This window comes from Antedon mediterranea, chromosome 2 (genome assembly GCF_964355755.1).
Source record: "Antedon mediterranea chromosome 2, ecAntMedi1.1, whole genome shotgun sequence".
Classification (NCBI taxonomy): domain Eukaryota; kingdom Metazoa; phylum Echinodermata; class Crinoidea; order Comatulida; family Antedonidae; genus Antedon; species Antedon mediterranea.
In genome coordinates this window covers 5,879,148-5,897,552 of record NC_092671.1, presented here as the reverse complement: position 1 = coordinate 5,897,552, position 18,405 = coordinate 5,879,148, and the positions used below count along the sequence as shown (strand labels likewise).

Below are 18,405 nucleotides of genomic sequence, written 5' to 3'. Positions count from 1 at the left end.
TAAACAACTCAAAAAACAACAAGCAAATTCACAAACTACATATTGTGACAATAGGCACCATGGGATACATGTAAGCAACATTAAACAACTCAAAAAACAACAAGCAAATTCACAAACTACATATTGTGACAATAGGCACCATAGGATACATAGAAGCAACATTAAACAACTCAAAAAACAACAAGCAAATTCACAAACTACATATTGTGACAATAGGCACCATGGGACACATATAAGCAACATTAAACAACTCAAAAAACATCAACAAGCAAAAACACAAACTACATATTGTGACAATAGGCACCATGGGACACATATAAGCAACATTAAACAACTCAAAAAACAACATCAACAAGCAAATTCACAAACTACATATTGTGACAATAGGCACCATAGGATACATAGAAGCAACATTAAACAACTCCAAAAACAACCACAAGCAAAAACACAAACTACATATTGTGACAATAGGCACCATGGGACACATATAAGCAACATTAAACAACTCAAAAAACAACATCAACAAGCAAATTCACAAACTACATATTGTGACAATAGGCACCATAGGATACATAGAAGCAACATTAAACAACTCAAAAAAAAAAACAAGCAAAAACACAAACTACATGGGCACCATACGATATTGTACATCAATAGACTCAACAAAATGAATCCATAAAACACAAAAATAAAAAACAAGACAATTGATTTGTGTATAAGTCTTTATTTTACACTTTTGTATAAAATAGAATAAACAATACATAATCGCAGATGTTTGCCAATATTATATTGTAGGCCAAGCTTAATATATCATTACCAGCGAAATATAAAGACATTATATATTCTTTCAAATTATCAATACCTATAACTTGATACTTTTCACTATTAAATTAAGTGAATTTAAGACATCTACAAAATACAATTAGTAAAAAGACAAAATTATAAATTACAGATTTCACGCTTGGTAATGTCTGTTTTTTCTGTCTACAATATACCACTTAAAATTTGGTTTTAAACATATTTACAAAATTATGGACAATTTTATACCGATTCATACTATAAAATTTTCAAATTCTTGATCTACAAGTAAAAAAGTCTGTTGGTTTTAGTGTTATTAAGGTCTTGTTCACACAAAAACATGTTTGATTCTTAGATAATAGTCTAAACTTTGTAATTAGCTCAAATCATAGACCTAATTTATAGGTCCATCAAGCTTGATTCAGATCCCTATGCTAAGAGAGAATAGAATAGTTTGGAGTGGTTCAAATGCCTTTTTGCAAAAAAAGAAGTTAAATTGGCAACAGAAAATACATCCATGATAATAAACAACATGTAAATGTATATTTTAATGTACTTGTTTAAACCAAAACAATAAAAACCTGAGTAAAACATTAGCGATATCAAGATTTCTGTTTGAATTTGATCACATGTGGTCATCTATCTGATAATCATTTGCAAAACATTCAGAATTAAAATATTCGAGAATTTCGCAATGATAAAAATCAATAATTACTTTTTATGGAAAAATAATTTGGAATTCAGAAACAATTTTTATTTACGGTTAATTACTTTTTTTTACAATGGTCTTTTAATAGTTTAATAGTATACAAGATTTAAGACAATATTGTCAATCAAATACATCCTATCAAAAGCAGTAAGAACAAAGCAATCTATATAAAAAATGCATCTATATGAATGGGTAGAATTTTTAACCTAAAAATATACAGGTATACTGTTTGGTTTTATTCGATTTCATATCAGACAAATGTAACAGATGACCAACGAAAAGTGAGGGAGACAATCTTCCCCTACAAATATGTTCCCACCCCCACCCTCCAGAGTGCTGCGCCGGAATAGATGGCAAAATCTTGCGTTTTACGGTGTAGGAAACAGTTTCTTAACCTCTCCACGGTTTACGAAGGAGTGGTATAAACTATCAACAAATGACCTTATGAGGTTCATTCAACTGTAAAATGTATAAAAACAATCAAGATTGTTATCAGCGATGTGATGAAATCCTGAATAACCATCCGCCACTTTCACTTTGCACAATTAGATAAACTTATTCAAATGATGACAAACACTATTCAAGAAATAAAGGGATAAGAATTTACACCTCTGTATATCCTTAATATCTAAAAAATTGTATTCTTATTTTCTAGTCCAAAGGAATATATAATTATATATTAATTATAAATGTTAAAAAAATAATTAATTGAAAAGAAAGACATAAAATGGTGAATTTAAGGTGGGCTAAGTTATGAAATTACCAAAACTATCACTAATAGGGGAAACTACATAAATTACTTTTAAATCATAATTTTGTTTCATTTTTAACTAATTTACACACTATTGTTGTTAAATTACAGGTGAATTTTTATTTTGTTGTTACATTGTTGGTTAATTTGCATACATATTGATACGTGATCTATTAACCATTTATTATACCAATCAGAACGCAGATTTCTACCACATGGTATTTCTTTGTTCTAAAGAATCATATTGAATAAACCAATCAAATAAAAGTAAAAATACTTATTTCACTGCAGATGCATTGTTTAAATATAAATTATATATTATCAATAATTATTATATATAATGTAATAATCAAAGTAATATACGACTGAAAAGTTTAGACATAATTTAAATAAAAAATAATAGTATCTATTGTAATCATGAATAAAATAGATGATATATAGCACTTTATATAAGCTAAAATAATAAAATATTTATAATAATGCTTTGTAACAAATAATTAATATATAATTTAATTGTGATATACACACATGTAATAATCTATAATTCATAAATACTTCTTTTACCACATCCAAAGGTCGATATTATTTGTCATGTTTAGTCAAGAAAATGACTAACAATCATGTATTTTATCAATATCTATTTTGATATATTATATACAAATACCATATTCATAAAGCACCACATGAATAAGAAGCAATTTCATGACACCATGTTCCCTATACTATATCTCTATATTATATAATATGTACAGTATAATAGTCAGATTCTATAATACACCGTCACATATATATCACATGTGATGCCTGAATTACCACATGCGATACATATGTAAGACCGTTTAAAAGTATTTGCCTATGATACTCTACAAATTATAGATACAGTACCAAGAATCACCAAAAATAATTCATTTAAGTATATTTTGTTATGGTTAATTTAAAAAGGCATTTTAGCAGAAAGTGAAAAAAAAAAGTGACGTAAATGTTGATGCCACACAAGTGTATACAATCTAGTACTGTGTTACAATGACAAGTTTCTTGAGATATTGAATATCCAGTTTATAAAGGAGAAAGAATGATTTGACTGAAAAGGCACAGTGGGGCTGAAATGTCGCAAATGATATTGATTGATAACTAATATATGTACTACAGTGGAACCCCTATTAAGGGGGGACACATTTGGGGGCTAGCAAAGTATCCCTTTGATACACCATGCAGGGAAGCATAACAGAAGTAGCATAGTGCGGAAGATAATTTATTTATTTTTTCATAAATCATTAATGGACAAACAACAAAAATTATGTCAATGAATTATGCTGTGAGGCATAGCATTGCTCGTCATACCGTAAGCCATAGATAGCTGTTTGCTAATCAAGAAAGTGTCACCCCTGAATGGGGGTGTGCCAAATGAAGGGTTCTCCTGCATTTTTAAAATAATAGTATTTGTAGTAAATAGTAAATTTACTATTTAAAACATAGATCAGACTACCTACTATACGACAGTCTGATAATTTTGTAATTTTGGATGAAAATGGAATAAATATGAAATCAAATTCGAACCTACATTATTATTTTTACAACAAATTAATATGACAGGAAAGAAAATGGAATATTTTATTCATCTTAATATCACATTTCAAAATTAAAATACTAAATAAATTACATAATTTAAACAATATGTAATTGGTAATTGTCAAACACAATCGTATACAATACTTTTTTTTGGCAAATTGATACAAAAACCTCCAGCAGCAAAAATATGCCATAGAACTAATGACTCCCTAAGTTGCTTGAATAGTACGTTTTCAATGGAATAAATTTGCATAAAATTCCAAGGTGTTTTTCTTATTATTTTCATTTAAAAATCTTATCTGATAACAAGAAAGGCACTTTCAATCAAACTTGCTTGGATTTACCCCATAAAAAAAGCTACAAAATTTGTGATAAGGAATCACGTATTGCAATGAATTTTTGGTATTCATTTAAACATCACCCAATCATTGTAGCATAACATTATTAAGTGTTTATTTACTCATTTCATTATGTTTTTTTTAATTGACTAATTAATATAATAATCACAGGTGTTGTTCAGATGTGAGTTGTAATGGTGTCTTAGCTAACATACTTGGGTAGTGGACAACATCATTTATCGACAAAAGGGAAAAAAGCAAATTGAGATTTTTAAATATTTCAAAGCTATCAAGTCTATCGTTATTCCCAATGCATTGAAAATTATGTAAATATCATTAGCTACAACACTATTACTATTTGCACATCTGAACGTCACCCAAAACTCTTATAGACCATGTCTTCCTCTCCAATTTATAAATGATTGTATAGAAACCTTCATATTATGTAACTTTCTCTTGATCAGGTTTTCAAAAACATCTTGAAATCGAATCAGACATATTCAACTTTTACAAAATGACTTATTATAAAAGCAAGTTTATTTTCGCAGTGTATTTTTACTCAAATATAAAGAAAAACATGAGAAAGTGCAAAAACAGCTACATGTAAGTGAGTAAACAAAATATGTTTTAAATTTCAAACTGTTGATGAAATACATATGTACTTTATTTGAGAATTGTTGTCAATAATATCACCTCCAGTATGTTGTTTGTGTTTCCAGTTTGTTTTCCATTTACTTCATATTCAAACATGCTTTTCATTTAGTCCTTTCATGAAATATATTGTCTGCACGTTTTGTTGTGAAGTACTCAAGAAATTAAATTTCTATGAGTGATATAAAGCACATATCAGCGTCTTTTATAAGAGAAGGAAACAACACACTGTAACTGCATTCCAGGTGTATTCTCTATTTCATATAAGCAGGCTGAAATTACCTGCTGAGCAGCCTAAAAAACGATTTCCACTGCTTGCATTTATAGGTAACTTTTATGCATATATTCTTCATGCTTCAAGATTCAACATATTTCACTGTTTGGATCCATAATATATTTTACTGAAGAATACAGCATTGACACAATTCCTTATTCCATATTAAACTGACTAACAAAGCGGTGACCTAAAAGTTGTACAGCCAGTGGCCTGTCTTTTGGTGCTTGTTGAAATGTACATCGTATGAAGTCCTTAGCGTCGTTTGACACGTTTCCAGGAAGTGATGGGTTTGTAGGTTGGGTAGCAATCTTAAAAATGGCGGCCATCGCTTCAAACTCGGCCCATGGGGGCTTGGTTGTTAACATTTCTACTACTGTGCAACCAATACTCCTAAAAACAAAAATACATAACTTTAATATAACTTTTTAAAATCATTCAGTTGGTCTTGACTTGACTGGTATCATAATGAATATTTAGAAATTATCTGTACAAACATTGTTATTTCTTTTTTATCATAAACAATTAGTTTGAAGAATCTTTGGCAATATTAGATTGATCAACATGTGCACATTTCTCAAAAACTATCCAAATGCAAAAACATTCCCCATTTGATTTTCTCCATGAAAAGAATAGCTATTGAAATAGGTGAATTTTCAGGAGAGATTTGAATTGAAAAGGGGATGGAGTGTAACAGATGGAACAAGGAAGTTGGTTCCAGATCTCTGGTGCCTGAGTTAAAGAAGCCCTCAATATGTCTATAACTAATTATTATTATAATGTTTTGAACAGGGGCAGTAGGAATATATTTTCAAAGTGAACAAAAACAAATTGATTCGCAATTTAACTTGGTACAGGGATACTATGATAAAAAGAGAGAGTAACATACCATACATCAGCTTTTCTACCATAACCTTCACCATTAATAATTTCTGGACTCATCCAGTACGGTGTACCAGTCACAGTTTTCATACCAGTAACAGCTGTACAAATCGTCTGTAACCGCTTTGATGCACCAAAATCAGCTAGCTTGATGTTACCCATGGAATCACGAAGAATGTTAGCACCTGCAAGATAAATGTAAAAAGAAAATGCCAATTTATATATTTGTGCCCATTATTACATAATAGTTTTAATTTGTTTATATTTACAAAGATGCCCAAGTTTTATTAAATCATTCAAGATAATAACGTAATTAGTTTTTCCTTAAGCTCTGTCTACACTATCAAACTAGTTTGACAACAAAATGTGATGTGCCAAATATGGTTGTGATATGCCCAAATATGATAGTGATATGACATCATGCCCATATATGGTCTCATAACATTTTTTGATAATGTAGGCAGAGCTTGTTAAATATGAGATGTAGATATACAGCAGGATATTTGTTTGTTTAATTTTCACTGTGTAACATTGATGTATTTTGTAAATGGAGGACCACAGTGGAAAGATCTATTTCCTTATTGAAAGAAACCTTATACATAACAAAATATACCAAAGTTTAGGGAGCATTACCTTTAATATCCCTGTGAACAATATGACTAGCATGAAGGAACGAGACACCCTCTAGTATCTGTCTGGTGTACTTCCTCGTTACGGATTCCGTCAATGCACCATAGGCTTTAATGATGTCTTTAAGAGAGCCCTGCACAATGGAAGTAATCAAAATTACATTAGTTATTGATAATAAAATTACAATTTACACATAAAACATTAAATGTCTTTAAAACATGTTTTTATTTTATTGAACCATGTTTTATGAGGGTAGCCCATCGAGCACAGCTGATCATTGGGGCCCTCAACAACACAATGCAAACAGTACAAAAATACAAATCATAAAAATCCAATTATAAAAAAACTACAATAAATAAAAAAATAAGGATAATGATAGATAATGTACTAATTAATTATCATCTTTAACAACACAGAAGCATTCATACTAATTTAATGAAAGGGTAACAAAACATCTATAAATTGGAAATAGGCAGAATAGACTCTGTTTATAGGTTTGTACAGATTGCCAGTACTAAAAAGTAAATTTTAATCTTACTTTTTAATCACTGCATATTAAAACAAATAGAAAATAAAACAGAGAAAAATAAGCATATGTCATAAACATTTAAAGCAGTCTGCTGCCCCCATTTGGAAATTTTAATATTATAAATATTTATTTACTGTAATTTGATGTTTAATGTTTGATGTTTATCTTGAAATGTATTAAGTTTATTTCATTCCTTCAGTTAATGTCATTTTTCTCTCAATTAAAATTGTAGATTTGAAAAAGGAAGAAGATATTAAAAATTCTAATTTCTTTTTCTTAATCTATTTGTAGATGATATATAAGAGAAAAAAGATGTTTAAACATCTTTATATTTTTAATTTATAATTCAAATCATTAAAACAAATCTTCCTGATATTAAAACAACTAGGACAATTGATTAAAAAATATATACATAAACTAATTATAATAAATTACATACGTCGATGATTTATTTTTAGAAACTATTTGAACTTTCAATTTTGCGCTGTAACAAAAATCACGCAGCAATCACAGAAAGCATAAGTTAATTGTTTGTCCCCCTGAGGAAATGTTATCAATCGCAAGATGAATTGATAACGGCGAAAGGAAAGTGCTGAGAAAACGTGATTTTGATCGCTTTGGTTTCCGCAGTTACTGATTACCTCGGACAAGTTTAATTAATCAGATATAGTTAGGAAAGTGTATGGTTTTTTGGAGTATTTTCTTTTGATTTCTGTTTGGTCCTGTCGCAACTGATCAGTTACCAAAAAGACGAATTAAGTGTTTTGTTTGCTGTAAATATATGTTAAAAATGTATGATATGACTTTAAACTGTTAGGGTAAGGCCGCAGAAAATAGTGGGAAGTTAGTAAATTTTAGCTACTTACGCCAGGCATAAATTCCATAAAGATTGATAACGTATTTGAATCCTCATGGCATCCAAAGTATTGAACAATTCTCTCATGGTTTATATTCCGTAATAATTCAATCTCATACTTTAATGCTCCAACTTCCTATAAATGAAAGAAAAATAACATGAATGAGCAATATTGTATAAAAAAACAAACTGGTTTGGGTAGGCTCATACACAAGGACTAACAGGTAATTGGCCTATTGTGAGTCTATATCACTCTTCGCCTTTTGCCTGGAAATCAGATAGTGAAATTGTACCAATTACTGTATAAAGTAAGGACAATCCACGGTATTAATTCTTAAAATAAAAAAGAAAGTTATCACTATTTTACAAAATTTTTATTTGAGTTTCAACTTGATCATGTGACAATAACAAATCAGCCTGACCAGTAGCTGTCAACGAGATATCGTATCCTTGCCCAAAGGCTTGCCCGGTTCAACTAATTTCACCGGTTATCACTCAGTCAAACAAATTATTCATGAATTATCTTACAACGGTTTTGACAACTAAATTGTAGTAGAAGAAATGTCAAGTACCGCAGTGTGCACGGAAGCTGTTATAATTTTCACATAATTCCTTTTCCATTGAGAATGGAACTGATGCATTTTTTGTTTTCCCTGTGGAGTTTGCAGCAAGATCATACTTTTGAGACTATATTAGTATAAGCAACAGGACAGTAAATTGGGTTCAATGTGTCTGTTTATACTTTACACCTCTCATATTAGACTTTTTACTAATTAAGTTAACTGATATTAATAAAACCCTCGTGTAATGTTTCACTGTTAAAAATATTTAATATTTAAGAACATTCCGGAATGTGAATATATCCACTATCCTCTTCTCATCCATACTATACATCTAACATACAGTCAAAAACATGTTAAACACTTTTTGTTCACATACCCACAAATCTTCTATGTACTTCCCATCTAAAGCTCTGTCTACACTGTCCAACTAGTTTGACAAAAAAAAGTGCCCAAATATGGTAGCGATATGACGTCATGATATCCCTATATGGGCACATCACATTTTTTTGTCACATAAAGTTTGGTAGTGTAGATAGAGCTTAACACACATGCACACTATCTGGAATGCGCAAACCCCCCTATCAATACATGCACACATACCTTCAAACTCTCAAACATACCCACACATTCTCATGCTTTGTTCTGGGTAGTTTCCTTTATAATTAGACAACCACACAACGCCAGTCTGTCTCACAGGTGGTTCACTTAATTTAATTAAAGTAAAGCGTGAAGGATAATTCCCAACAATTAAAACGCATTAACACTGTTGAAAACAGTACTGCAACAAACTTGTCAGTTTCATTTTGAAAGCCATCAAACAGATTTCCTTATAAAAACCACTCTGATTATCGCATTTCTAAGATATTTTGGGGTCTATTTTTTCTTTTAAATCCTGAAAATTAACTCTTTGTTCTGAAGGTGTATGTCTAATAGGGGTTTTACAATATTTTTATTACTGAAAATGCAAATGAATTGTTTACCTTTCTAGCATCGTCATGGTTTCCATTTAGATTTACTTGCTTCACTGCCAATTCTCGTCCCGTGTCCTGATCATAACACAGATAGACCACACCAAAAGCCCCTTGGCCTAGTAACTTTCCTTTAGTCCAATTTTCAGGTGCCCGAGGTGCTAAGAAATAAATACATGTGAATTGTTGTTATCTTAACTGTACAATCCAATATTTGTGGCGTTGATCTTTGTGACCAATTTAAACAACTGCGTCTCTTAATCTCTGTCTACACTATCAAACTAATGCTCAAATATGGTGGTGATATGCCCAAATAATGGTAGTGATATGACATCATCATGTCCATATATGGGTACATCACATTTTTTGTCACATCAAGTTTAATAGTGTAGACAGAGATTTACAAAAATATATCAAAAGCTTATTTGACTTGGGTTGAATGTGCCTTTTCCTGGTCAGCTGCTGTTCTTTGGAATGCCCTTCTAAACTCAATCAGAAAAGCTGAATCAAATAACTCCTCAAACTCCTTAATTTGCGCTTAGTGGCGGCCAGAATTTTGCGTTATATTAAATAAACTGTTGAAACTAAAAATAAAATACTTGTTGTGTACAACACAAATGAAAAAACAAATCTTAAAAATTACATTTTGCATTGTCTCCAATCTTAATTTCTTCTATTCTGCTAATAATTTCCATCTCGTCTCGCCTCGTTCTACCGACGTCATTTGCCAAGTCACCACCAATGCCACTACTTTCGCTACTCCCAGTCTTGAACGATATTTCACTACCGTGCGGACTCGTCTCGTGTCCGATTATTGACGCACTTAACTTTGGTCTACTACTTGGTACTCTAGTTGGAAAAGTTCTTCGACCTAAACAAAATTGCAATATATAGTTATGGTTATAAGCACAATGAATTAATTAAATGCTACTACTTGGTACTCTAGTTGGAAAAGTTCTTCGACCTAAACAAAATTGCAATATATAGTTATGGTTATAAGCAGAATGAATTAAATGTTGGCTTAATAATCATGTTTATATACAGTATAGGTTTAGGACGACGTTCGAGACGGCCATCTTAAAAAAAGATGTTATAAAGGTGAAAATCATACAAGTTGGACAATCAAATATACCAATAATGAATGTTTATGAGTTGAATGGTGAGAATATTTCACAAGTTGAAAAATAGAGCAGTCAATATTCTATTCTTTTGACAAATACAAAATTATTTGTTTTATTAAACACCTACTTTTATTCAATTTATTCACCGTATGTTAGGTAGGAAAAATGCCGAATGACACATGATGCGTAATTAACCAATCAAATTGCAAGAATACAGTCAGGTGTGTTATAAACTGTTATAAAATGATCGGACATATTGATAATTGAACACTAACCATCTGTATAATCTACTGGACCATATTTAGTGCTATTCCCACGACTTGGAAATGTACTACCCTTATTACCATCTCTATTATAATGTCCATAACAGGAATCTGTGAAAGAATTAATAACCAAATTAGTATCTATAAGAATAAACTTCAACAGAAGAATGATATCCCAAGTTTGCAGTTCTATGGTACAAATATAACACTCTGTGTTTGATTATAATGGATTCATTTTAACCATATAGGAATATTTGAATATTTATACAAATATTAAAAAACAGAGTTATTACAGTTAAGAATCTGATGAATATTTTAATGGAAATAGAAAATTTTGTTTAAAAGAGTTCAAACAGAACAAAAACGAACCTGTGAAATCCTCATGACTAATGGAACTTTTTAATCTTGCACCTGATGCACTGTGGGTAATGAAAAAATAGTTAAAATATAGATGTAATTGAAAATGATAAAACAAATAATTTATAACATAAAGCATAGTTTACGCTAGGAATTTGTAATTATAAACTATATAATTAATACTAAAAACACACCCCAAAACACATGACTTTTTAAAAATTAAAAATCATTCCAATTATTTTAGATTTTTTTTTTATCATTCTTACCTTCCTAATGATACACTTCCTCGATATGAACTAACTTTGTCTAATGATGTTGAACTTCCCTGTGGACTGTTCATAATATAATCATGATCCTAGAAAAAAAACCATATATTAACCATTTATTTCTAATCTATAACAATAAACTGATTACTGCTTTATCACATAATGTTTTTAGTCTAGTGTATGCTATGGTAGATTGAGCACCAGTCAGTTGAACCATGGAGGTATAAAATATTAAATACCTCTATGGTTTGAACTTGTGCTTGTTGATCAATTATTATGACAAATATACCACAAATTCAAACAAAAAAATTATATCAAAATATGGTTATTTTCGGCAAGATGAAGATGAGGTCATAGCGTGTCAAGGTATACATCAATTCTAATTAAATGCGAGTCTATCAACAAGTTCCTGAAGATTAAGTTGTACACATTTACACAAGAAAATGGATAAAGACAAGGTTAACGAATGTAGTCATAAATGAGTTCATTCAATCACATTTTTCAACAATAGCCATTAGGCCTAAATCACTATGCTATAACTATATTGACAATCAATAGCATTTTATTTATGTTCAAATTATGTCAGTATACCGTACAACAGTGGTTTTCACACTTTGTAATTGTTTTTGTTAGTTTTTTTATTTATCTGTTTTTGTATATGTCAATGCAAACATAATTTTTATTCAAATGACAATAAATGGAAGTAATTTATACAAAAGTTATCAAACCGTGATTAAGGAGACAACTTTGGGACGTAAGAAAATGTTTCATTAACCAAGTAACATATGATTTCACCCTTGTTTTTCATTGGAAAATGTTCCCTTAATAGGGTATTCCAAATTTCAACACTTGGTCAATAGGTCTACATCTTAACATTTTAAGAAAACGATATTCTGTTCAAATTCATAGTATTTTTATTAAAGATTATCAAGAAATGCATATATCAAATTGGTTAAATTCAATACATATAAAGATTCCATTAAAATTATCACAAATCAAATTCAATAACACTTTTAAATAAATGTCATTAATGATTTTAATTTAACGATTGTAAATTGACACATTTCTAATTAGATCTAGTTTTTAATTAAGAACACCAATATGTCACAGTTGCATCTGCTTCAGATAGAATAATTATCATGACAAAACAGTCATTGTTAACAATAATCCAGCAATCTGTGCCGAGATCTCCTGCATTGAACATGACTCATGTCTGTAATTGAGTGGAAAGCTTCAATTTATACAATTAATCAAATTCACATCATCACTTTGATAACTCAATGATATTCAAACAACTGTTGCTATACTGAATACATGTTATCTTTAAATTAATATTGTATGAAATTATCAAATACATTGAAACATAAAATGTTGAAAATTAACAAATAGATTGAAACATATTGAATTATTATTACGCTTTTATTTTTAGTAAACAAGTGTTCTTCCAATCTAGAAATCAAAATTGGACAATAAAAGGAAGTGGCTGAATTATAGATGTATCTTAAATTTGTAATAATCGAAAGGCAAATTACTGAAAAAATGACAATGCTGTGGGTATCGTAGCTCATGGATCTCAATGGAGATACAAAATAAAATGAGCAAAAAGCTTAATCAAAACAATAAAGTAAAACAACCAGAAATTTTCAGGGGGTATATGAATACCGTATATTTCGGTGTATAAGTTGCACCTGTGTATAAGACGCACCCCTAACTAAGAGTAAAATATCGGTATTTTTTTACATCGTCGATGTATAAGACGCACCAAGTTCTTTCTAAGGCGTGGTTCCCACTAGAACGTAACGCAAGGACGTAAACGCAACGCAAGCGTTTTAACCAATGACAAACAAAGTTATAGACAGTTAGCAATCACAAGCGAATAAGCTATCGCTTGTGATTGGTCAATTCACTTGCGTTGCGTTACGTCCTTGCGTTGCGTCGCTAGTGGGAACCACGCTTAACTTGTTATTCATGAGTTTCGCACCCGCAACAACATCGAGTGCATGACCGTGTGTGTAACACGATGTACGTGTGTGGGCTAGCCTCGCTCGATCATTTCGAGAGGGCGCACGTTTTCACGGACAATCGTATTCGATTAGTATCTATGTATCCGAGAAGTGTGTACGCTAGGTCCATGCTATAATCACCTGGATAATATACTAGTCGAATACCGTACACCATGTGGCCGCCCAAGAAGGGCTTGCACTAGGGGTACGGCGGTCGGCGATTGTGCGTATTATAACTATAAATAAATACTATTCCAATCGTACGTAAACGTTTACAAATGAAATTTATCGGAGCGCCTAAAACCGCTCCATAATGAACAAATCTTTTCATCATATTTAGTATAACATCATGCTAAAATGCCTTGAAAACTAGGCAGAAGCAGGTTGCCGTTACGTTAGTATACTGTAGCTAGGCCTAGCCTACTCAGGCCTAGCAAACGAGGTGACGATAGGCCAATATGTACAATCTGTGTGGTGAGGCATTTATGTTCGGTGTATAAGACGCACCCTTAATTTAGAGGTCAAATTTGCGCGTCAAAAGTGCGACTTATACTGTACACCAAAATATACGGTATATACATAAATATTTGCTAACCTATAAACTAATAAAGATTACTAAAATTTCTGTCTAAAATGATAGATTTATTTGTGGTTTTGAATATATTGTATAAAAAATTAATTAAGAAATAATTCATGATCAGGTTTATATCTTTTTATCAGTATTAAATACAAAATTCTAAGTTGCTTAAAAGCATTTATTTTTAAAAAATGAGATAAAGAGGTTAACAATGTTAAATAATATGTTTTGAAATTCAAATTTTACAACAAATAAATGCACTGAATATCATGAATAACTTCATTAAATTAATGCTTAGAAAATGTACTGTTAGTCAGATGATGTTAAAGTGCTACAATAAACCAACTAATAAAATATACATTTATTTTCAAATTAAAACCATTCACAGACAGAACTGAATTGAATATTATCCCAACAGGTTTAAATAAAATCCTTCCCAGAGGACACGCTATTAAGAAAACTAGTTAACAGCCATCAAATCAAGATATAATATATACACAAATAGATGATTGATGTATAAATATATGTGACACTATTAATTGCTTAAATCAAGCAGTTTGTCAGTAAACTTGTCTTATAAATGTCTACACGTTTCTTGACTACAAGTAGTATTTATTTATTTCCTAATCGTAGAGGATACGTTATTAATAAAAATCTGATCTATTTGTTGTCAAAGCAGCTAAAGTGTTGATTGAATCAAACACTTTATTACTTGGCAAAATGTTATTTTGTACTTGCTGACATTTTTTTTATTTGTTTCTTAAGCTCTGTCTACACAATCAAACAAAATTGTCATGTGGCCAAATATGGTAATGATATGCTCAAATATGGTAGTGATATGACATCATTACATTTTTTTTTCACATAAAGTTTGATAGTGCAGACAGTGCTTTAGTTTGCCAGTATTGTCTACTAACTTAAATAAGTTATCGTCCTAAATTTTTGGCCGTTAATAGGTATATATTGTTTTTTTTTCATCTTTCAAAGTAGATTATATATTAAATATACCGTAATGGATATTTAGTATCCACAGGTACAATGTTTAATATATTAATTTTATTATAATAATTTATTGTTTCCAACTGTTAACATTTCATTGAGCGAAATTCGCAATTTAAAACTTTATGTACAGTACCTCTACAGTATAGTTGATTGAAAATTACAATTCAGTACATACAGAGAAAACATAAGATTTTGGCTAAACAAATTTACAAATGGCATAGTCCAATCATAAGTTCAAAATCTTTTTCATTTCTATAATTACAGTTAGTAATATTCTTCATTTAAATAATCTTTCTCAAATTGTTAGAAATCACTTAAAGGCATCAATGAATTATGTGTTAAAAGCTATTGTCGATTGTAAATTGCCGTCTCCTAACAAGATTAGATCAGAGATACTGAAATAGAACTACAGTAAATCATTTCCATTAAACACGCATTAAATGTAACTTTGTGTCATTATTTTATAAGCATCCTAGGTTTATAAGATATATCAGAAAGTGTTATACCCTTCGTTTCCAGATTGCTATATTTTATAACCAAGATATCAATCGTCACTCACTTATAACAGAGAGTATGTCATTTCATTTCTGAGTCAGATCAACAATAGTGGCAAGGTTTTCAAATTGGTTATAATAACACCAGTTGAATCATGTGATTCTAATAATTCTAATAATTAGGACTTGAAGTATTTTTTAAGAAGTACAGGTATATGAGTCATCCAACAGAGAAACGTTCAAAATCATCAAAAACAGTTAATAATTAATTATTAATGCAAATTGATTTCCCATTTAATACATAACATCTAAATGTTTTGTGTGTATAGAACCTAGTTTACATTAGGCATATTAACTCATAACTGACTTTAATATGCATATAGTTAATTATTAAGAGAATATTTTCATGAGTTGAATGGGGAGAATATTCTCATGAGTTGAATGGGGAGAATATTCTCATGAGTTGAATGGGGAGAATATTTTCATGAGTTGAATGGGGAGAATATTTTCATGAGTTGAATGGGGAGAATATTTTCATGAGTTGAATGGGGAGAATATTTTCATGAGTTGAATGGGGAGAATATTTTCATGAGTTGAATGGGGAGAATATTTTCATGAGTTGAATGGGGAGAATATTTTCATGAGTTGAATGGGGAGAATATTTTCATGAGTTGAATGGGGAGAATATTTTCATGAGTTGAATGGGGAGAATATTTTCATGAGTTGAATGGGGAGAATATTTTCATGAGTTGAATGGGGAGAATATTTTCATGAGTTGAATGGGGAGAATATTTTCATGAGTTGAATGGGGAGAATATTTTCATGAGTTGAATGGGGAGAATATTTTCATGAGTTGAATGGGGAGAATATTTTCATGAGTTGAATGGGGAGAATATTTTCATGAGTTGAATGGGGAGAATATTTTCATGAGTTGAATGGGGAGAATATTTTCCCAAGTTGAATTTTGAGAATAGTTTCATGAGTTGAATAGGGAGAACATTCATGAGTTGTTTTTTTTTAAATTTTATAATAATAACTTACCTCATGAGTTTCTGGAATAAATAGATCTCGATCACTTGTTTGATGTAATTGATAATCTGGGGGAACATAACCTGGTGGGGGTGATTCTCTTGACCCTAATGCGGGCGTTGAATGCCTTTTACTTTCATTACTAGACACTGTTGCCACAACATGGGATGCTGATAGTGACCTGTTTGCTACAGGGTATTTATTACGTATCTGAAAAAGTACAATTATTCATTCACACAAATTTATAATAATAAACACATACAGTGTTACATGTGTGGATAAATAGGGTCCAAAAAAACCAAATTCACTCCACTGTCCAATTAAGGTGGGTAAAAAGGTGCTAATAATCAGGAGATTACTCACTATTGGAATTTACTGGTCATATATTTAAAATCTGAAGATATGATCAATCAAATTTGAGGTAGGTTAATAGTATAAATTCACTTTACTTTGTGGTACATGTACTTTTTTATTGTTTAATAGGTAGAAAATTGGCCCTTTAATTTTTATTCCAATGATTATAATTATTCATAAAAAAGATGTATGCATTTGCACTTAATTTAAATTTGTTCACGATGACTTTGAACGAGAGTGAATCTAAACCTTTTAAAAAATTACAAATAGGAACTTGGCCCTATTAAAGTTATTCACCATGAATTTTGAGGGGGTGGTATAATTAAAATATTTTTACACTCCATTGCGTGAACTTTTTAATTAACTTAAGTACCAGTGAACCTTTCCAAAAAGACCAAATGCACGATTACCTTCATCAATGCATCTCAAAATTTGTAATGGGGTACTTATTATAATTTCCGGTCGAAATTACAATGTTTTTAAACAAAGGGATATACGAAATGTTTTGTTTGATTGTACAGTAAGGCATGTTATATAATAGTGGGTTACTATGACTACCAATTAAATGTTGGGCAGACTCCATGCATATTACTTACTGCTGTGTCGTATAACTCTGTTTTCAACGCTTCTAAACATATTCGAAGACTTTTGGAATTTGGATTTCGATCTACAAGTTCTACTGCTTGATCCAGATCTGTCTGACCATTAATTGGAATGATTATCTAAAAAAAAAAGAGAAAGAAATTATTCTTATTATTAGCAATTATTTTATTATTAATGCTTTTACATCCAATTGTGCTTGGTATAGGTGGTCATGTCACCCTTCCTTGCTAACGTCTTGTCTACACTATCAAACTTAATTTGACAACAAAATGTGATGTGCCCGGAAATGATGTCATATCACTACCATATTTAGGCATATCACTACCATATTTAATAGTGTAGACAGAGCTTTGAACTCTTCTACAATCCAAGATGTTTGTACCACTGCATATCCTTGTCTTTGTTTAAAAGTATACTTAATTTTAATCAATATGCCTAATTGTAATAATGATGATATAAAACCGATATAATAATGAACCACATCAAATTGGCCATTTCTTTTTAATAACCTTTATACATCATTGTACTTCCTAAAATAAATATGGTTTTCTGGTTATGCATAATTGTATTAATTATTCAATATATCCAATGCAAGCTTTTTTTGGATACACAAAGCAATCTCATAAATTTATAATCAATTTTTATCAAAAAGAAAACAATGTGGCAAGACAAAAGCTTTTGAAAACAAACTGTTATAGCCATGGCAACCGATATAATCAATAGTTCACCAAATTTTATATACTTCATGACATCTACATCATTTTTATTCATGAATTAACTCATAAAAACAACCTTGAGGTTTTGGCAGTTCTATTATT

At 30.5% G+C, this 18,405-nt stretch overlaps 1 protein-coding gene across 2 annotated transcripts in view; it reads right to left on the bottom strand.

The window, feature by feature from the left end:
• Positions 1-1,703: 1,703 nt before the first annotated feature.
• LOC140040169 (mitogen-activated protein kinase kinase kinase 2-like) overlaps positions 1,704-18,405 on the bottom strand; it is a 39,006-nt gene continuing 22,304 nt past the window's right edge. For both annotated transcript variants that reach the window (XM_072085889.1, XM_072085888.1), the window contains exons 6-16: positions 17,581-17,706; positions 16,643-16,840; positions 11,526-11,614; positions 11,272-11,321; positions 10,915-11,013; positions 10,162-10,389; positions 9,531-9,679; positions 7,998-8,123; positions 6,606-6,735; positions 5,980-6,157; positions 1,704-5,483 (exon numbers count right to left, since the gene is read on the bottom strand). In XM_072085889.1, coding sequence (XP_071941990.1) covers positions 5,246-5,483; positions 5,980-6,157; positions 6,606-6,735; positions 7,998-8,123; positions 9,531-9,679; positions 10,162-10,389; positions 10,915-11,013; positions 11,272-11,321; positions 11,526-11,614; positions 16,643-16,840; positions 17,581-17,706 — 1,611 coding nt within the window. In that variant the 3' untranslated portion in view covers positions 1,704-5,245. The remainder of the gene's footprint in view (positions 5,484-5,979; positions 6,158-6,605; positions 6,736-7,997; positions 8,124-9,530; positions 9,680-10,161; positions 10,390-10,914; positions 11,014-11,271; positions 11,322-11,525; positions 11,615-16,642; positions 16,841-17,580; positions 17,707-18,405) is intronic.